Source organism: Mustela erminea, chromosome 3 (genome assembly GCF_009829155.1).
Source record: "Mustela erminea isolate mMusErm1 chromosome 3, mMusErm1.Pri, whole genome shotgun sequence".
Taxonomy (NCBI): Eukaryota; Metazoa; Chordata; class Mammalia; order Carnivora; family Mustelidae; genus Mustela; species Mustela erminea.
The window spans coordinates 133,457,139-133,479,660 of NC_045616.1; the positions used below are offsets into that span (position 1 = coordinate 133,457,139).

The following is a 22,522-nucleotide window of genomic DNA, read 5'->3' on the forward strand; positions in this document are numbered from 1 at the left end:
TCAGATATCAGTCTACTTTCAAAGTACTATGGCTTTTTTACTGAGATGATTCGAAGATTTGGGACCCCCGGCTGGCTCAGTCAGTCAGTAGAGCATGCACACTTGATCTCAGAGTTGTGGGTTTGAACCCCATGTTGGGTGGAAAGATGATTTAAAAATAAAATCTTAAGAAAAAAAGATGTTTTTAAGATGTACTCTATTTTTTGTTTTTTGGGTTTTGGGTTTTGGGTTTTGGTGTGGGTTTTGTTTTGTTTTGTTTTGTTTTAGCAATTTTACTCTGATATGCCTAGGTGTGAAAAGAAAAAATTGTCACCTTGCTTCTCATTTCTGAGGTACCTTGTTGTCTTTCACAGGCTTGTTTCATTCTCAGCCATTAGCTCTTCAAATATTGCTTCTTAAATAGTTTCTCCTTCTGGGACTCAAACTATGTGGGTCTTTCACTTTCTCACTCTTGTCTTTTATGTTTCCTCTTTCTGTATTTCCTTGTCTTATCTCTTTATGCTTTGCTGTCAATATTTTCTTCTGAGCTATATTCCTTAAATATAAGTTCCTTAACTTTGCTTCATTTGTATCACAGTTGCTATGTAACCAGTCCACTAACTGGAATATTATAATATCAACTTATAATAGTTCTATTTTTTTTTTCAAATCCTCTATTTTAAAAAATAATTTCCAGTTTCCTGCTAAAATTGTTGATCTCTTCTTTTATTCCCCCTGCTCATGTAAAAGTCTGGTCACTTAACCATGTCATCCTCTCAGCTCTGCTTCTAGTTTCTGGTATTCCTACTGGTTCTATTTCATATTGCCTTGTTCCCTTGTGTACCTAGTTATTTTTATTAGGGGTTGGATACTATACTTTAAAAGTTGTTCTATGAATAGCTGAGATGATTTTATTTGTTTCTGGGGTTACAATGTTTCAAGATTATTGTGTTGTGTTTTTTTTTTTTAATTTTTATTTTTGAAGTAGACTCCACACTCAGCATGGAGCCCAATGAGGGGCTTGAACTCACAACCCTGAGATCAAGACCTGAGCCGAGTTCGAGAGTCAGATGCTTAACCAAATAAGCCACCCAGGTGCCCTCAAGTTTATTCTAATGCAAACTAGACTGCAGGATTTTCCAGAGCTACCCCACTTCCAATTCCTTCTTTCTTCTAGAGCTGTAGTTCTTTGGGTTTCAACAAAGCATGTCTTGTTTTCCTTTGCTGTTCCTGAATACCAACCTTCTTTCCCCAGCCCAGTAATTTGTGCTACTTTACCTCAGCCCCCCTACTGCCTATTCCCAAATTAGGAAATGTGTCAAGGGGACTGTGGCCCCAAAACACTAGGCTCACCTCACTGCATTTCCACCTCCTCCCAGATCTTATTCCAATAAGTAGTCTCATTAGTTCTCCAGGGCGATCAAGCAGATTTATACTTTTGGTTTATTTGTTCATCTTTTGTCATTGTCCTCAGAGGAAAAAAAAAAAATCAGTTGACATTGTTTAATCCATCATTACTCCTATACAGGAATTTCTGGTATTTTTTTTTTTAATCTCTTCTTTCTTGCGTCTTTGAATTCCAATTTCTTTTAAATTTTGTGGCCTTCTGGAGCACCCAGGTGGCTCAGTGGGTTAGAGCCTCTGTCTTCGTTCAGCTCAGGTCATGATCTCAGGGTCCTGGGATCGAGCTCCACATCAGGCTCTCTCCTCAGTGGGAGCCTGCTTCCCACCCCCCGCCCACTCTCTCTGCCTGCATCTCTGCCTACTTGTGATCTCTCTGTCAAATAAATTTAAAAAAAAAAATTTGTGGCCTTCTGTTTCAAAGTGCTAGACCATGCAAGGGCCTCAATTCCCAATGATTTATTTACTCAAATAGCTCTTTAGAGTCATGCAATTGAATTTGCCTACATAGACATATGATACACACTTCCAATATATGTTATGGTCTCCCCCATAGAACTTCTGTATGACTGGAATATTCTTCTTTCTGGCCCCGCACCCTCAAACTCTCAAATCTCAGCTTACGGGACATTTTCTCAGGGAAGCCTTTCCGAGCTTCCCTGCATCAGTTGTAACAATTGTGTATCTAACTCCAGGAATTTAAGTGTGCAGAATAAATCATTTTACTTCATTTTCTTTAAGTCTAATTAAATTTGACATTGAAATAGTCTCCCTGCAAAAATTTCTCAGTGAGTTCAGGCTTTTGGGTTGGGGGCGGGGTTGGGGCAGTAAAGAATTTGTCTTTAGGAGCTTTCTGTTCTTGGTCTTACACTGAAACCCTCCATGTCAGCAAGAGATAGCGAGCCCTTGACTACCTAGTAGAAGAGAAGAGGAGCAGAAAAGACAGCAAAAACAATTCACAAATAGCATCAATACATGATCTTGTGAAACAATTAAATCCATGGTTGTGCGTTTTTAAAACACATGTACCCATCCCATATAGCACCTACCATAGCTTCCATTTTAAGTTTATCTGTATGATCGGTTTAATATCCGTCTTCTCATTTCCACAGTGTGATCCCCATGATCATAGAAATCATGCCTAGTTTTGGTCACAACTATAGTTTTTTTAAGATTCATTTATTTATTTTCGAGAAAGAGGGATAAGGGAGGGGCAGAAGGAGAGAGAGAATCTCAAGCTGACTTCCCACAGAGCACAGAGCCCTCCCTGAGCCAAAACCAAGAGTCAGAGGCTCAACCACCTGAGCCACCCAGGTGCCGCAGTCTGTATGATTATTTTACTGTCAGTCTTCTTACCTCCATGATGCCATCTCCATGATCACAGAGGTTATGCCTAGCTTTGGTCACTACTATGACTAACATGATATCTGCCAATACCAATCATTAAATAAGCCTCTGTTGAATTAACGAATTGATAAAAAAAAAAAAACTAATTCAGTGAATGGTATTGCACAACCCCATCAGTAGAAAAAACCCTAAAATTAAATGGTTTGCTATCTTGTAGCTATCTCCTATACATAATCTGGTTCCAGTACACATAAAAGATGCACATCTAAAGAAACAAAATTTGGAACGTGCCATTGACGATTACATCAAGGAATTCAATGTGGGAAAATGTGACCCATGCAAAAATGGAGGTACAGTGGTTCTGCTGGATGGACAATGTCTGTGTTCCTGCCCCATCACATTTTCGGGGATTGCCTGTGAAATCAGTAAACGAGTAACTTAAGGTAAGAACAACTTATGATATATTATTAGAAACAAAACTGCTTTTTGAGGGTATTTAATTTGAAAATTAGCCTTGAGTTAATTTGTGAAAACATTCTAGATTATCCAGGTAAACAGAATATAAAAACTGAGTGAATAATGAAAATGGACAAATCAGACTTTATATGTCACTGAGCATGCAATTTTATATCTTCTACCTCTGCATTTAAACAGAACTATGAATAAAAATTTTTTAATTGTAATGATTGACCCCTGAACAATGTGAGTTTGAACTGCATGGTTCGAAATCTACTTCAATGTGGATTTTTTACACTACAATATTGTAAATGTAGTTTCTCTTCCTTAGGATTTTTTTAATAACATTTTCTTTTCTCTAGCTTACATTTTTATAAGAATTACTATATAACACATATACCATTCAAAATGTGTTAATCAACTATATTATCAGTAAGGCTTCTAGGCAAGAGGAGGCTATTGGGGGAGGCTAATTTGGGGGAAATAGCAACTCTACAGGGGCCAGTGCTCCTCACCCCCACATTATTCAAGGGTCAACAGTAATTTTTTTTAAGCAAGTAAGCAAAATTCCTAATCTCTCTAAATTTTTTTATATTTTCCAGAGAATATTTTCTTCACGTATTCTTATAAATACCCTTGAATAAGACCTATGTCTTTTGGGTTCACTTTTTCAGATTACAGGAAACAGGGATAATTCAGCTGTTACCACAATTTTGGTGGCTGTTTATGAAGATCTATCATTTATCATTGTTAAAGATACAAAAGTCTCTCAAGATGTCCAGAAACTATTGTAGCAACATAAATACCTTATTGGTTTTTTTTTAAGGTTTTATTTATTTATTTGACAGAGAGAGAGAGACTGCAAGCAGGCAGAGAGGCAGGCAGAGAGAGAGAGGGATGCAGACTCCCCACTGGGCCGAGAGCCTGACATGGGGCTTGATCCCAGGACCCTGAGATCATGACCCGAGCCGAAGGCAGTGGCTTAACCCACTGAGCCACCCAGGCACCCCCCTTATTGTTAATATTGTAATGACACTAACACTATTGTGACTCAGTTTATCACTTCCTTTATTCCCTCTGCTTCTACCACTTGTATCTTTTCTCAGTGCCTCCTGCATTCATAATTCCCTAAGACTAAAGGGGATGTCATGGTGTACGGCCCAGATCTCCCTTCAGGATCAAGTACCCATCCCTCCACCTCCTAGGAGTGCCACCTGCTGATATTTCACACACCATTTCAATTCTAAACGGAAATCACCCTGCGACAAGGAACCAGCCATACCCAAGGTTGTGCTCCCAGCCTGAGGGAGGCTCATTATCTGCTAACTGGTCAGTGTGGTTGGCATTTGATGGGCCAGCCCTCTTGCCTCAATGAGGACAACTCAGAAGTGCCATCCAGTTTCAGAGCTCCCCATGTGATTTGCCGAACCCTCTGTTGCAAGAGCATCACAATTAAATTTCCCCTTATTCCTAATTTTGCTTTCCACATTACTCATAGATTTTTTTTTCCCCAAGAACACACACTAATAAATATGCTGCATACAAACTCAGATTCTCAGAGTCTATTTCCAAGGGAATGCTATCTGCTACAGAATCTGATTGGATCAATTGAGCATTACTCCATTATCTAATACATAGTGTTTCTAAAACAGAATGAGTTTCTAATGATAGCATAAACTCCTGGACTTCCTTATGTCTGTTCTATATATAGTGGACATTTGCCAAGATGCTGATTTCTATTCTAAATGGATATGGCCACAGTAGCAGGGCCAATTACCTAAAACATGATTTTTATGTGTTTGCTTCAATTAAAAACAAAAACTAGACAGAAGGTGCTTGGGACCCATGGACTCGCAGTAAGATAACACATGTAAAAGACTAACAAAGGACTTGAATTTGGAGAAAGCATTCAAAACTATTTGGTATTATTATCATTGATGCTTATTTCTACATCTTTTTTATATGCAAGCAAATAAGAAAAAAACACATATATTTAGAGAGAGAGACATAGAGAGTTAGAGATATCCTTCCTTTCCCATTTTTGTTCTTTACCCAATGGTAGTAAATTATATATGTTGATCTATGTCTGGCTTTTATCACTTACAATAAATCGTAAGGATCTTTCTTCATCATTTGTTTATTATTATCTATTTCATTTATTTAAAAAAAACAAAAATTAAACAAGAAATACAAAATAAAACAAAAAATAAATAACAAAATAATAAAAAATAAAACAAAAATGGTTCACGCATTTCTCCCACCCCATCCTCACCTCCCACAACCATCAATCTATTCTCTGTATCTATATGAGTTTTGTGTTTTATTTGTTTTCTGGCCTTTGAGATTCCACATATAAGAGAGATCATATAGTATTTCTCTTTCTCTGTATGATTTATTTCATTTACCACAATGACCTCAAGGTCCATATATGTCATTCATTTTTGTGGCTGAATATTTCATTATGTATATACATCACAGTTTCTTTACCCATTTATCCATTGATGGACCCTTAGGTGTCTTCCATGTCTTGGCTATTATAAAAAATGTTGCAGTAATTATAGGATAGGGGTGTATATATCTTTTTGAGCTAGTGTTTTCATTCAGTTAAATACCCAGGAGTAGAACTGGAGGATCATACAGTAGTTCTATTTTTTATTTTTTTAGGAACCTCCGAAATGTTTTCCATAGCGACTGCACCAATTTATATTCCCACCAGTAGTGCACATGGGTTCACTAGCACTTGTTATTTCTTGGTTTTTTGATACTGGCCATTCTAACAGGTGTGACATGATGATAGCTCATTGTGGTTGTGATCTGCATTTCTCTGATAATTAGTGATGTTGAGCATCTTTCATGTACCTACTGGCCGTCTGTATGCCTTTTTTGGAGAAATGTCTATTCAGATCTTCCACCCATTCTTTAATCAAAAAAAATTTTTTGGTATTGAGTTGTATGAGTTCTTTATATATTTTGCATATTAGCTGTTTATCAGATATATGGATTGAAAATATTTGTCCCATTCGGTGGGTTCCTTTTCATTTTGTTGATGATTTCCTTTGCTGTCCAGAATATTTCAAATTTAATTTAGTACCACTTGTTTAGTTTTGCTTTTTTTCCTTTTGTTTCTGGTGTCATATTCAGAAAATCATTGTTAAGACCTGGGTCAAGGAGTTTACTATCTATGTTTTCTTCTAGGAGCTTTATGGTATCAAATCTTACATTCAAGACCTTAATCTATTTTTAATTAATCCTAGCCTACTGTATTATTTTCTTACTTTTATCTTTTTAAGGATATTAAACATTCATTTGGGAGTCTCTCTTAAATTTTCCAGAATATGTAGTTTTGCACTGCAATTCTTTTGTCTATTAAGTCTACAAACTCATTCTCATGGCATTTTTTTTCTGTGTACTTAGTAATTTCTTATTACAGGTTTAATCCTCAGTGAAAATTGCTCTGGTGAGAATCCTATTACTCTGAGTATTCTTAGGATTAATTTGTTTCTTGTGAGGCCCTGTTTTTTTCATTCATTTTGCACCAGTTTTTTATGTAAATTTCTTGTTTCAGTTTCCACATTTTGTATTTCATAGATAAAGAAGATCAAGTTCCCTCTACCTATATACATAGTAGTTTTAAGGATGCTAATATCTTCTGGCTGACTTTTCACACCTGACTCAGGATGGTCCACCAGCTCCTTGATGAACTCTTTCTTGCAGAATCTTTCTCTCAAGAAATATCTTCCAGACACCCCATTTTCTGCAAAATGTTCAGTTCCAGTGTCCAATTTATTTTTTATTAATTATTTTTATTAACATATAATGTATTATTTTCCCCAGGGGCACAGGGGGTCACCATATCATATACCCTCCCCAATGTCCATAACCCAACCACCCTCTCCATAACCCACTCCCCCCTGAAACCCTCAGTTTGTTTTGTGAGATTAAGAGTCACTTATGGTTTGTCTCCCTCCCAATCCCATCTTGTTTTATTTATTCTTCTCCTACACCCTTAACCCCCCATGTTGCATCTCCACTTCCTCATATCAGGGAGATCATAGGATAGTTGTCTTTCTCCGCTTGACTTATTTAGCTAAGCATGATACACTTTAATTCCATCCACGTTGTCACAAATGGCAAGATTTCATTTCTTTTGATGACTGTAGAGTATTCCATTGTGTATATATTTTTTTTATCCATTCATCTGTTGATGGACATCTAGGTTCTTTCCATAGTTTGGCTATTGTAGACACTGCTGCTATAAACATTCAGGTGCACGTGCCCCTTCAGATCACTATGTTTGTAACTTTAGGGTAAATACCCAGTAGTGCAATTGCTGGGTCATAGGGTAGTTCTATTTTCAACATTTTGAGGAACCTCCATGCTGTTTTCCAGAGTGGTTGCACCAGCTTGCATTCCCACCAACAGTGTAGGAGGGTTCCCCTTTCTCCGCATCCTTGCCAGCATCTGTCATTTCCTGACTTGTTTATTTTAGCCATTCTGATTGGTGTGAGGTGATATCTCATTGTGGTTTTGATTTGTATTTCCCTGATGCCGAGTGATATGGAGCACTTTTTCATGTGTCTGTTGGCCATCTGGATGTCTTCTTTGCAGAAATATCTGTTCATGTCCTCTGCCCATTTCTTGATTGGATTATTTGTTCTTTGGGTGTAGAGTTGGATTAGTTCTTTATAGATTTTTGATACTAGCCCTTTATCTGATAATGTCATTTGCAAATATCTTCTCCCATTCTGTCAGTTGTCTTTTGGTTTTGTTAACTGTTTCCTTTGCTATGCAAAAGCTTTTGATCTTGATGAAGTTCCAATAGTTCATTTTTGCCCTTGCTTTCCTTGCCTTTGGCAATGTTTCTAGGAAGAAGTTTCTGTGGGTGAGGTCTAAGAGATTACTGCCTGTGTTCTCCTCAAGGATTTTGATGGATTCCTTTCTCACATTGAAGTCCTTCACCCATTTTGAGTCTCTTCTCGTGTGTGGTGTAAGGAAATGGTCCAATTTCATTTTTCTGCATGTGGCTGTCCAATTTTCCCCACACCATTTTTTGAAGAGGCTGTCTTTTAACCATTGGACATTCTTTCCTGCTTTGTTGAAGATTAGTTGACCATAGAGTTGAAGGTCTATTTCTGGGCACTGTATTCTGTTCCATTGATCTATGTGTCTGTTTTTGTGCCAGTACCATACTGTCTTGGTGATGACAGCTTTTAATAGAACTTGAAGTCTGGGATTGTGATGCCACCAACTTCGGCTTTCTTTTTCAGCATTCCTCTGGCTATTTGAGGTCTTTTCTGGTTACATATAAATTTTAGGATTATTTGTTCCATCTCTTTGAAAAAAATTGATGGTATTTAGATAGGGATTGCATTAAATGTGTAGATTGCTCTAGGTAGCACAAACATTTTCACAATATTTGTTCTTCCAATCCATGAGCATGGAATGTTTTTCCATTTCTTTGTGTCTTCCTCAATTTCTTTCATGAGTATTTTATAGTTTTCTGACAGATTCTTTGCCTCTTTGGTTACGTTTATTCCTAGGTATATTATGGTTTGGGATGCAATTGTAAATGGGATGTACTCTTTCTCTTTTTTCTGTCTTATTGTTGGTGTATAGAAATGCATTGTACATTGCAAATGTACAAATGCAAATGTACATTGATTTTATATCCTGACACTTTACTGAATTCTTGTATGAGTTCTACCAGTTTTAGAGTGGATTCTTTTGGGTTTTCCACATAAAGTATCCTATCATCTGCAAAAAGTGATAGTTTGACTTCTTCTTTGCTGATTCCAATGTATCTAATTTCTTTTTGTTGTCTGATTGCTGAGGCTAAGACTTCTAGTACTATGTTGAGTAGCAGTGGTGATAATGGACACCCCTGTTGTGTTCCTGACCCTAGCAGAAAAGCTCTCAGTTTTTCCCCATTAAGAATGATATTCGTTGTGGCTTCTTCATAGGTGGCTTTAATGATATTGAGGTATGTACCCTCTATCCTTACACTTTGAAGAGTTTTGATCAAGAAAAGATGCTGTACTTTGTCAAATGCTTCTTCAGCATCTATTGAGAGTATCATATGGTTCTTGTTCTTTTATTGATGTATTGTATCACATTGATTGATTTGTGGATGTTGAACTAACCTTGGAGCCCAGGAATAAATCCCAGTTGGTAGTGGTGAATGATCCTTTTAATGTACTGTTGGATCCTGTTGGCTAGTATTTTGATGAGAATTTTTGCATCTGTGTTCATCAAGGATATTGGTCTATAATTCTCTTTTTTGATGGGGTCTTTGTCTGGTTTTGGGATCAAGGTGATGCTGGCCTCATAAAATGAGTTTGGAAGTTTTCCTTCCATTTCTATTTTTTGGAACAGTTTCAGGAGAATAGGTGTTAATTATTCGTTAAATGTTTGGTAGAATTCCCCATGAGAAGACATCTGGCCCTGGGCTCTTGTTTGTTGGGGTATTTTGGATGACTGTTTCAATCTCCTTACTGGATATGGGTCTGTTCAGGTTTTCTATTTCTTCCTGGTTAATTTTTGGTAGTTTATATGTCTCTAGGAATTCATCCATTTCATTTCTTCCAGATTGTCAAATTTGCTGGTTACAGTTGCTCATAATATGTTCTTATAATCGTTTCTATTTCTTTGGTGTTGGTTGTGATCTCTCCTTTTTCATTCATGATTTTGTTAATTTGGGTCCTTTCTCTTTTCTTTTTGATAAGTCTAGCCAGGGGTTTATCAATCTTATCAATTCTTTCAAAGAACAAGCTCCTAGTTTCCTTGATTTGTTCTACTGTTCTTTTGGTTTCTATTTCTTTGATTTCTGCTCCAATCTTTATTATTTCTCTTCTCCTGCTGGCTTTAAGCTTTCTTTGCTGTTCTTTCCCCAGCACCTTTAAGTATAGGGTTAGGTTGTGTATTTGAGAACTTTTTTGTTTCTTGAGAAAGGCTTGTATTGTTATATATTTTCCTCTCAGGACTGCCTTTGCTGTGTCCCACAGATTTTGAGCCATTGTGTTTTCATTATCATTTGTTTCCATGATTTTTTTCAATTCTTCTTTAAATTCCTGGTTGACCCATTCATTCTTTAGTAGGATGCTCTTTAGCCTCCATGTATTTGAGTTCTTTTGAACTCTCCTCTTGTAATTGAGTTCTAGCTTCAGAGCATTGTGGTCTGAAAATATGCAGGGAATGATTCCAGTCTTTTGGTACCAGTTAAGACCTGATTTGTGATCCAGGATGTGATCTATTCTGGAAAATGTTCCATGTGCACTAGAGAAGAATGTGTATTCTGTTGCTTTGGGATGTAATGTTCTGAATATATCTGTGATGTCCATCTGGTCCAGTGTGTCACTTAAGGCCTTTATTTGTTTGTTGATCTTTTGCTTGGATGATCTGTCCATTTCAGTGAGGGGAGTGTTAAAGTTCCCTACTATTACTGTATTATTGTCAATGTGTTTCTTTGATTTTGTTATTAATTGGTTTATGTAGTTGGCTGCTCCCATGTTAAGGGCATAGATTTTTAAAATTGTTAGATCTTCTTGTTGGACAGACCCTTGAGTATGATATAGTGTCCTTCCTCATCTGTTACTATAGTCTTTGGCTTAAAATCTAATTTATCTGCCTCCCCCAGCTTTTTTTTTTTTTTAATGTCCATTAGCATGGTAATTTGTTATCCACCCCCTCATTTTAAATCTGAAGGTGTCTTTGGGTCTAAAATGAGTTTCTTGTAGGCAGCATATTGATTTTTTTTAATCCATTCTGATATCCTGTGTCTTTTGATTGGGGCATTTAGCACATTTACATTCAGAGTAACTATTAAGAGATATGAATTTAGTGCCTTTGTATTGCCTGTAATGTGACCGTTACTGTTTATTGTCTCTGTTCCTTTCTGGTCTTCTACTCTTAGGCTCTCTTTTTGCTTAGAGGACCAATATTTCCTGTAGGGCCAGTTTGGTGTTTGCAAATTCTTTTAGTTTTTGTTTGTCCTGGAAGCTTCTTATCTCTCCTTCTATTTTCAATGATAGCCTAGCTGGATATAGTATATTTGGCAGCACATTTTTCTCATTTAGTGCTCTTAAAAAATCATGCCATTTCTTCCTGGTCTGCCAGGTCGCGGGATAAGTCTGCTGCCAATCTAATATTTTTACTATTGTATGTTACAGACTGCTTGTCCCGAGCTGCTTTCAGGATTTTCTCTTTGTCACTAAGACTTGTAAGTTTTCCTATTAGATGACAGTGTGTGGACCTACTTTTATTGATTTTGAGAGGGGTTCTCTGTGCCTCCTGGATTTTGATGCTTGTTCCCTTTGCCATATTAGGGAAATTCTCTACTATAATTCACTCCTGTATACATTCTGCCCCCCTTTCTCTTTCTTCTTCTTCTGGAATCCCAAGTATTCTAATATTGTTTCATGTTATGGTATCACTTATCTCTTGAATTCTCCCCTCATGGTCCAGAAGTTGCTTGTCTCTCTTTTGCTCAGCTTCTTTATTCTCCATTATTTGGCCTTCTATGTCACTAATTCTCTCTTCTGCCTCATTTATCCTATAGTAAGAGCTTCCATTTTTTATTATACCTCATTAATTGCTTTTTTGATTTCAGCTTGGTTAGATTTTAGTCCTTTTATTTCCCCAGAAAAGGATTTTAGTTCTTCATGTCTTTTTCAAGCCCAGTTAGCACCTTGAGAATCATCATTCTGAACTCTAGATCTGACATATTACCAATGTCCGTATTTACAGGGTCCCTAGCCTTTAGTACTGCATCTTTTTCTTTTTTTTTTTTTCTTTTTTTTTTTTTTTTGGTGGTGAGTTTTTCCATCTTGTCATTTTATCCAGAGAAGAATATATGAACAAAAAGAACAAGATACTAAAAGGGTGGCAAAGACCTGAGAAAAATGTACACTAACCAAGACAGAAGAGACCCCAAGTCAGGGGGAGAAGAAAAGCGGTAATTTTGGGTGTATTTTGTTGTCTTAGAAGAAACTACCTCCCAAAATTTTAAAGAAAGAAAAACTTACATATATACAAAAATAAGGGTAAACACAATGAAGGGATGGACTATGACTATAAAGATGAAAATTAAATAATTCAAAAAAAGGAATTGATAAGTTGGTTGGAAAAAGAAAGAAAAAAAAGTGGAGAGAATGTGCTCAGGCTGGAGACTAGAAAAAAGCCCTGTGCTAGATTTAGGGTATATTTTGATCTAGTAGAAGAAATTGTATCCCAAAAATTTTTAGAAAAGAAAAAAAAACCCTATTTGTATACCAAAAAATAAGGTAAAATACAATGTAGGATAAAATATGATTATACTAATGAAGGTTTAAAAACTTTTTTTTTGAAAGGTATTGTTAAGATAAACTAGTTAAAAAAAAGTTAAAAGAGGAAAGAGGAAAAGTTAAAAAGATAGAATAAGAAAAAAATAAAATTAAAAAATTTTAATTTAACTTTGCAAGACTAAAGGATCATGGGGAGAAATCCGTGAATTCCATGCATTGCTTTCCCCTAGCTCTGAAGTTCCGCTGTTCTCTTTGATTGGTGAGCTTGGTCTTGGCTAGATGTTCTTGCTGGTCTTCTGTGGGAGGGGTCTGTTGCAGTGATTCTCAAATGTCTGTGCCTGAGATGGAATTGCACCGCCCTTGCCTGGGGCCAGGCTAAATAATCTGCTCAGGTTCGTTCTTGGGAGCTTTTGTTCCCTGAACGCTTTCCCTACCACTTGGAGGATGGGAATGAAAATGGCAGCCTCCCAATCTCCAGCCTGGAGGAGCTGAGAGCTCAGGACCCCACTCCTCAGTGCACCCTCAGAGAAAAGCAGTCTATCGCTCCCATCTCCCTGGCCTCCGGCCATGCTCTGAGCTCACCCAGCCTGTGACCGAGCATTTCTGTCTCTGGTGCACAGCCCCGGTTGGAGTCTCCAAACCCAGTAGATCCCAGTCATGCTGTTTGGAGGTGAAAGGTAGAGTCTCTCCGGATCTGCTACTTGTGGGGTCCCTGTTCATATAACAGTGATCTAACTGCGTCGCGGATCACAGTTTAAAGTAACCCTGAGGTGAGAGTTCACTCTTCAGCTCTGTCTCTGTATCCAGTTCACTCACTCTGATACCTGTGAGCTCTGCCACACTCAGACACCGCCGGTCTTTCTGTGACCCCAGGGACCTGAGAACGCACTATTCTCATGAGGGCTCCACCCCCGCTTAGACTCTGGAGTGATGTCCCTCACGGGAGCAGACTTCTAAAAGTTCAAATTTTGTGCTTCATTGCTCTACCACTTGCTGGAAGCCAGCCCCTTCCCCCACAGCCTATCTTCCCCTCGCTTTGGATTCACTTCTTCACACATCTTACCTTTCAAAAAGTGTTTGATTTTCTGTTTCTAGAATTGCTGCTCTTCTTCTCTTCGATCTCCTGTTGGGTCTGTAGGTATTCAGAATGGTTTGACAACTATCTAGCTGAACTCCTGTGACTTGATGTCATCTCAGTCTGCTACTCTTCTGCCATCTTGCCTCTCAGACCCCATGGCCCTGCCCCCATGATGAGATAGAAAACCTTAAGCATCACCTTTTTTTAAACATACTATTTACTTAAAGTAGAATACTCTCCAACTTTCCTTCCTCAATTAATCCCACCCCCTTTCCTTTATTCCCCTTGTGTGTTTCTACTCCTTCCACACCAATGTTTCTCAACCTAATACTCTCTAGATTTACCTGTTAGCTTCTTTAAAAAGACCAAAAAGAAAAAGAAAACAGATGTTCATCCACACAAATTAAACCAGAACCTTTGTTGTGGATTCTTCCTAGAGCATGATTCTTTTTTTTTTTTCTTTTCTTTTTCTTCTCCTCCTCCTTTTTCTCCTCCTCCTCCTTTTCCTTCTTCTTCATCCTCTGGTTAATCTAATCATGTAAAACCTTCTTTCTGGACCCAAAACCACTAACATCTCATCAGTGAAATCTTCTCTAATATCTCCAGGAATCAGTTCTCTGTCTCTGTTTCCTGAGCACTTTTGCCACTGCTTTTCTAGAACAAATGACATTTCATCATTCTACACAATATGAATATCCCTCTAGCTTGGAAATGTGACTTAGCTCTTAAACCCCATTCTATTCCCAGCCCCTAAACAGTATCTGGCATATCATGGTGCAATAGGATAAGGGGATAAATAAAGAGATGGGTGGATGGACCCAAATTTGAAGTCCTATTGATCATTAAGATTTTATAATCCTTTCTTTTCTCTAGGATTACCAGCCAAAAACAAACAAACAAGCAAAACAAAACAAAAAACATATAAAGCCGTTGACTTCCTTGGGATCAAAGAAAAGTAAAAACCAGGACTTTCTAATTAAGGATCCTGCCCTTGGAGATAGTACTTGCTCCCAATGAAAAACAACATGAACATCTTATTGACCTCTGAAATTTACACTCTCAGATCCACAATGCTTCTTTTCTTCTTTAAACTCCTATGATGTTTCCATTTTTTTTATTCCTGAATGAGCAGTCAGCAGTGACCTATGCCAAGACTGCTTTCTCCCATAGGCAATGCCAGTCTCTTGCTAACAAACAAAATTAAATTAAGAAGAGAATGTTGGCTTTAAAAGCAATTGCCAAAGTGCTTTGTATGATTAATACGTTCCACAGTTTCATTACCCCAAGCCCATAACACACAATTTCATTCTTGTGTACATCATTGCTTCTTGTTGGGTCGTTCATTGGTACCTGCATGCATTCATTCAGTAAATACCAACTGAGTTCCTACTCCATGCATGACACTCTGCTCTTGTTAGTCTTAGCTATTCAGTTTAACTCTATGTTTCCAGAAGAAGAAATGTATTGTATTTGTAACCAAAAACAATTAGGTTAAATCATGTGAAATTGCCTCTATTCAGTCATAGTTAACAAAACAAAACAAAACAGAAAACCACAAACACAAAAGAACAAATAGGCAGCAATTTCATATGGTCCAGCTTAATACCCACCCAATCTATGAATTGTATGAGGTAAGGCAGCCCACATAAGAAAGTGATTAAGGGGGAAGTCTGGATGGCTCAGTCGGTTAAACACATGCCTTCAGCTCCAGTCATGATCCCAGAGTCCTGGGATTGAGCCCTAAATTAGGCTCCCTGAGAAGCAGCGAGCCTGCTTCTTCCTCTGCTTGCTGCTCCCCCTGCTAGTGCTCTCTCTCTCAGTCATAAAATAAATGAAATTGGGACAGCTGGGTGGCTCAGTCAGTTAAGCCACTGCCTTTGTCTCAAGTCATCATCCCAGAGTCCTGGGATCGAATCCCGTATCCAGTTCCTTGCTCGGCAGGAAGCCTGCTTCTCTCTCCACCTCTGCCTGCTTGTGCACTTTCTTTCTCTCTCTCTCTGACAAATAAATAAATAAATAAAATCTTTTTAAAAAAAATAAATAAAATCTTAAAAAAGGACAAGGGGTGTTAGAGAGGAGAAAGGAGTTGGGGTAAATTGGAAGGGGAGGTGAATCATGAGAGACTATGGACTCTGAAAAACAATCTGAAAGGTTTGAAGTGGCGGGGGGGTGGGTGGGAGGTTGGGGGAACCAGGTGGTGGGTATTATAGAAGGCACGTATTGCATGGAGCACTGGGTGTGGTGAAAAAAATAATAAATACTGTTTTTCTGAAAATAAATTAATTAATTTAATAAAAAAAAGGAAAGTGATTAAGGGAACTGACTGTATGATTTTATCCATTAAATAGTGATGTACTTAGGGTCTCAGAGGTTTTGAAAAGATCTGAGACGTCCCCTAAAAAAAAAAAAGACTCAAAATACAAAGGAAAAAATGCAAAATCAAAATTAATAAATGTTTAATAAACATAAACAGTATGACCATGTCAACTCTGTTGATTGTTATTGTTAATAAACATTTCCTGCATTTATAAATAAATGTTCATTTTTCTCACTTTGCACCAATTTGGAATGCACATAATTACCGAAAGATCACAGCAAATTATTTATCTGCCAACAATTTAAAATATTTACCAATAATTTTCAAGTTCTTTTTTAAACAACAAAGAAAAAGGTTATTGGACAAGGAATGCATTTTAAAGTGCTAGGTGTGGTACGGAGTTGGAGCTCTAAACATAGAAGTGCCGGCCTGGTACATTAGGATATGAAAGTAGCTCTGGGAGCTCAGAAGAATTCCTGTTCCCTGCCTCCAGAAGCCTGGGTAAATATGTGTTACATGCATGCAAGTACTGAACTCAGCTCTTAAAAAATTCACTGTTGAGAGAGTCTGCTATAGAGCGCTTGGACTAAGTGGATTTATCATAGTAAAAACTGAGAATTCCGGGACGCCTGGGTGGCTCAGGTAGTTAAGTGAATGCCTCCAGCTCAGGTCATGATCCCAGAGCCCCGGCATTGAGTCCCGCATCAGGCTCCCAGCTCCACGGGGAGTCTGCTTCTCCCTCTGACCTTCTCCCCTCTCATGCTCTCTCTAACTCTCTCACTCTCAAATAAATAAATAAAAATCTTTAAAAAATAAAAAAAAAAACCTGAGAATTCCTAGCACTCTTTTGAAATACAAATGTCAAACAAGTAAAGAGCTAAGCCTCAACCAGACTCACTAGAGTCAGCTTCATGATTGGTCAGAGCCCCTTCTACTGGAAATGGAGGGAACAGTGCAGGTTCACTGTTGACCGCCAGATCATCCAACTTCCCTTCCCAAGAGACATATCTGGTAGACCATTTCCAGCAGGGTGCACCATTGAGACACCAGAATCTGCCCAACAGGAATCAGTCCCTAGAAGATGGTCTCTAAGCCTAAACTGAGGAAGAATCAGGATAAACTGGGGATGATGAGGACCTCCAGGCTGCCAGGACTTACCTGGCTCAACCTGGCCTGTGGTTTTAAGAAAGCAGACTCTTGAGAAGGAAAGGTGTAGCTCAGTCAAGGCAGACTGGGCACAGTATATCCCCATCCCCACATGCTCTCTGAGCAGGGCACACCACAAACTCAAGAAAAGAAACATGTGGGGAAAACGGTCCTCTGTCTCAGGCCATACATTCCAACCACTATCAAGAGGACCCGGAGAAGCTGGATGTGTGTTCATATTCTCTAAAAGGAAAAGAAGCTTCAGAGATCGCTGAAGTTTTCCCTTTTTATACTCAAAACTCAGGTAGCCTATTCATTCTACTATTCACCTGGTAGATAGCATCGTATATCTGGCAACCAATAAATGTTTCAGGTTCACGGGTTGGCATCCTTACCCTGGCTTTACATCACTGTCTCCCCAGGGCCCTTTGGCTGGTATACACAAGGGGTTGCTGCATACAACAGCTCACAATAGCACTCCTGAGTTAGTTTCCCAACAGTTATTTATGAAAATAACCCAGAATGGTCGCTAAGAAACTAGGCTCACCTTAGGTTTACTTTAAAAGATATAAAAGTATTCTCTCTCAATCACACATAAGCACACTTATATAACGAATTCACAGGACAAACATCTATCTCTCTGCTCACCTCCAACTCCCCCCAACCCATCCACCCCCACCTCATATTCATTACCCACTACCATGCTAAGAGCAGTGAAATGATTCAAGAGAAGGGAATGGTGTCGCTTTTTAACAAGAGACAAGTTACTAAACCCCTAAACCCTAAGATATGCGTAAGGGTGATAATGTCCCCTTCATAGGATTTTTTGTGTTGATTTGTTGAGATAACGCATTTAATGACTTTGGCCTTTACAGACAAACAATAAACAGTAGCTGTTACTATTGTGATTATGCAAAGCTATTGATATAAATCCTTCCAAATGTGACTCTAATATTTGTGACATTTAAAAAGCCAAAAAGATTAAATCTAAAAACTTAGAATAATGTTTTATGGCAGAATGGCTTAGTACTTTCTTCTAGTGGGTTCAGTGTTGTTTGTTTTTTTAGAGAAGTTAGTTTTTTTTTTTATTGGGACAAAGTACCATTTTAACAAAATTTTTTTGTAAAGAGGGAACAGGGGAGGAGTAGAAGGAGAGGAAGAGAGCATCACAAGCAGACGCCCCGCTGAGCAGGGAGCCCAACACAGGGCTTGGTCCCACAACCCTGAGATCATGACCCGAGCCAAAAGCAAAGGCAGATACTTAATTGTCTGAGTCACCCACATGCCCCCATTTTAACCGTTTTCAAGTGCACAGTTCAGTGTCATTAAATACATTTATATTGTTGTGCTACCATCACTACAATCCATCGCAGAACTTTTTCATAATACCAAACTGAAACTCAGCACCTAGCAAAACATACCTCTTCATTCCCTACTTCCCCAGGCCTGATAACCACTATTCTACTTTCTACCTCTGAATTTGACTATTTTAGGTTCCTTATATAAGTGGAATCATTGAACATTTGTCCTTTTGCATCTGTTTCACTTAATGAATGTCTTCCAGCATATATCAGAATTTTCCTATATAAAATTTAGAATGTCATTCAGCATTAAAAAGCAATGAAATATAGATATTATATTTGTATATTAGATGTATTTTTATGTAACATATAATATAATGTTTAATAATATTTATCTAATAATAAATATATTGGATATAATACATAAATATATATAGCATTATATATAATTACATATATATATCATATATATATATATATCACATTTTATTTGTCCATTTCTCTGTTGCTGGACTCTTGGGTTGCTTCTACCTTTGGGCTGCAATGAACATGACTGTAAAAATACCTCTTTGGATCTCTTCCTTCACATCTTTGGGATATATACCCAGAAGTGGAGTTACTGGATCATAAGATAAATCTATATTTAATTTTTTGAGGAACAGCAATACTATTTTCCACAACAGTTGTGCCATTTTACATTTCCCATTCACAATGAGCAAGGGTTCCAGTTTCTCCACATTCTGATCAACACTTGTTACTTTCTAGGTTTTTTAATAATAGCCACCCTAATAGATATGAAAGTGGTATCCCTTTGTGGTTTTGATTTACATTTCCCTAATGATGAGTAATGTTGAACATCCTTTCATGTCCTTATTGGCCTTTTGTATATCTTCTTTGGAGAAATACCTATTCAAATCCTTTGCCTATTTTTTAATCAGGTTTTTTTGTTGTTCAGTTATAGTAATTCTTTATCTACTTTGGGTATTAAAGATTTTTTTTTATATTTGACAGAGAGAGATCACAAGTAGGCAGAGAGGCAGGCAGAGAGAAAGAGAGGAGGAAGCAGGCTCCCGGCTGAGCAGAGAGCCTGATGTGGGACTCGATCCCAGGACCCTGGGATCATGACCTGAGCCTAAGGCAGCGGCTTAACCCACTGAACCACCCAGGCACCCTACTTTGGGTATTAATTCCTTATCATATATACAATTTTAAAATATTTTCTTTTATTCTGAGGCTGTCTTTACTCTATTGATAGTGTCCTTTGATGCACAAAAGTTTTTAATGTTGATGAAATCTAATTAACCTAGTTTTTCTTCTGTTTCCTGTGCATGTGGTGTCATATCCAAGAAGTCAATTTTGTCATGAACCTTCTCCCCCCGTGTGTTCTTCTAGGCATCTTACAGTTTCATTAGCTCTTATGTTTTTATATCTTTGATCATTTTGAGTTAATTTTTATGTTGTTACAAGATAAGGCTCCAGCTTCATTCTTTTGCATTATGGATATCCAGTTTTCCCACTATCATATTTAGATCAATAACAATTTTTAATCATATGTTAGCCTATTGAAGTCTATCAATCTAGAAGTTATTAAAAATAAAAGAGGGCCAGGATGACATTGAATCATCTCACAAATTAGGTTGTAAAAAATGTGTTTCATAACTACATTACAGATAATCTTAAATCCTCCTTATAGCATTGCTAAGTAGCAGTAGTATCGAGTTCCAAAAGGTACTATAGAATTTAAAATAGGAACTCTTGTGTTCTGATCAAAAGAGAAATTGTCGGGGATGCCTGGGTGGCTCAGTTGGTTAAGCAGCTGCCTTCGGCTCAGGTCATGATCCCAGCGTCCTGGGATCAAGTCCCACATCGGGCTCCTTGCTCGGCAGGGAGCCTGCTTCTCCCTCTGCCTCTGCCTGCCATTCTGTCTGCCGGTGCTCGCTCTCTCCCCCTCTCTCTCTCTCTCTGATAAATAAATAAAATCTTTAAAAATAAACAAATAAATAATTTAAAAAACTTCAAAAAAAAAAAGAGAAATTGTCACTAGGTTATACCCATGATAGCTAATTTTGTATTAGGTCATAGATAACTTTATATTTAGGTAGGCTTCTTGCCTGACAAATCATAATTTGTGAAATAGGGTATTTAAAAAAAGAAAGAAAAGAATGTAAGTCTTCACCAATATTTATCTTGTACTGAAATGGAAATATTCTCATTTTAAAATTAAACAGACAACAAATTAGGAAAATAAGTATATTCATACCTGCAATAGGTTGGCAGTGGGAAGGAATAAGAACTCAAGAAATGGCGGAAAGATCCATTTTCCTTTTTGTCATCTTCTCTGAGTCTGTAAAATCCCAAAGCATATCTGTTAATTTTCTAAACTTTCTGGCCTAACCTTACAATTGTGAAGGAAACTGGGAATGAACGGATGAATGACAAAAGCAGAAATAGATTTCTCATGTATGGCCTTGTCTTTTACTCGTTAAAGTACAAATTATTATTAACGAATTGTCAAACCCGGTGACCAACGCGATGAGAGTGTGTATTTTGACCATGTCAGTTAAACATCCTTGACTTAGAGACCTACCGAGACAAAAAGATTACAACTTAGATTCTGCCTCTGAGAAGACCATGTGAGGACTGATAAGGTGAGGAGCCATGAAAAGAGAATAGCAAGAGCCATGAGTAGAAAAGCTTCAACAGACCCTGCAGAGCCTGACGAGCCCCCCAAAACCCAAAACAGAGGAAGATTAAAATGATAGCCAAAAGAGCAAAAGAAAGTAATAAGTTCATCAATAAATAACACAGAATTCCACAAGCTTTGTTCTTTGTCTCCTTGCTTTTCAAGTTAGTTGGTTTGATAAAAGACCCCTTAAATCAAGTTCAGATTAGTTATGCATTGTCCTGTCTCAACAGTTCTTTTAGAGATCAGTAAATGCTTGCCCGAGGTTGGGTTTAACTTACAGAGAAAATCGTTCCCTGCTCTCCATGAGTTTAAATACAATTTACTCATCTTGTTTGAAAAATAGTGGGAACTCTCCTTCTGTTGGAGGATGAGTTCATTTTTTTACTAAAGTTGATTAGTAAGTTATTTATTCCAGAGGGTCCTGGGTGGCTTAGTCAGTTAAGAGTCTGACTCTTGGTTTCAGCTCAGGTCATGATCTCAGGGTCATGGGATCCAGCCCCACATCAGGTTCCCTTCTGCTTGGGAATCTCTCCCTTTCCTCCTCTCTCCCCCTCTGGCTCTCTTCCTGCTCGCTCCCTCTTTCTCTAAAATAAATAAATTAAATCTTTAAAAGAAAAAAGAAGTTACTTCTTCTAGAGGACTGATGTTCTGAATGGGTTAAGGCCCACTTTCATAAAAAATATAAAGTACAAGAGGGATGCCTGGGTGGCTCAGTTGGTTGGACGACTGCCTTCGGCTCAGGTCATGATCCTGGAGTCCCGGGATCGAGTCCCGCATCAGGCTCCCAGCTCCACGGGGAGTCTGCTTCTCTCTCTGACCTTCTCCTCGCTCATGCTCTCTCTCACTGTCTCTCTCTCAAATAAATAAATAAAAAAAAAAAAAAATATAAAGTACAAGAACGAAAATCCACTCTGTTTTCAAAACAAAAAGTGAAAGAAAAATAAGGCAAACCAAGGAACTGCCCATTTCCTCTTGCACACCCTTTTTAAACATGCTTGTTCTTATCCTGCTTTCTTCCTGCTACTTTCCACTTGGCTTTTCCATATCTCTCTAAACAGGGAGACTAGAATTTCCTTAAATTTCTATGAATCTATTCCGTGAGTTTGAGTTGTTCTTTGCTGGCGCAGTTCAAACGCATGCTGCTAGAAAGAGACAAGTTTACCGAATAATGAAATTTTAGCTGACCCTTTTCCCAGTTTGGAAAACTCGAGGGGTCACTCAACATTTCTGTGCCTTAATTTCATCATCAGTGAGCAGTCACGTAGTGACCATCTTCTAGCATTTGATCATACGTTGGCCAAGAGTTTTCCTACAGTTTCTCAAAAATAACGGGCTTCAAGGGAGGCCGCACCCCTGCAGGATTAGTGTGTAAAACCCTATAATGTTTTTATCAGATTTTGAAAGGAACCCAGGAGCCAAAAAAAAAAAAAAAAAATTATTAGAGAAATAGAAGTTGCTCTAGGATCTTAGGATGACTGAAGGAAGTATGCAAATTAATTCGCACTGAAAGAGTTTCAAATCTAGTTAGGAAGC

General features: G+C 37.9%; 1 protein-coding gene across 1 annotated transcript in view; it reads left to right on the forward strand.

Moving 5' to 3' along the window:
- Positions 1–4,729, forward strand: part of C9 (complement C9) — a 49,801-nt gene extending 45,072 nt beyond the window's left edge. The window contains exons 10-11 of the mRNA XM_032337542.1: positions 2,945–3,170; positions 4,290–4,729. Coding sequence (XP_032193433.1) covers positions 2,945–3,169 — 225 coding nt within the window. The 3' untranslated portion in view covers position 3,170; positions 4,290–4,729. The remainder of the gene's footprint in view (positions 1–2,944; positions 3,171–4,289) is intronic.
- Positions 4,730–22,522: the final 17,793 nt, after the last annotated feature.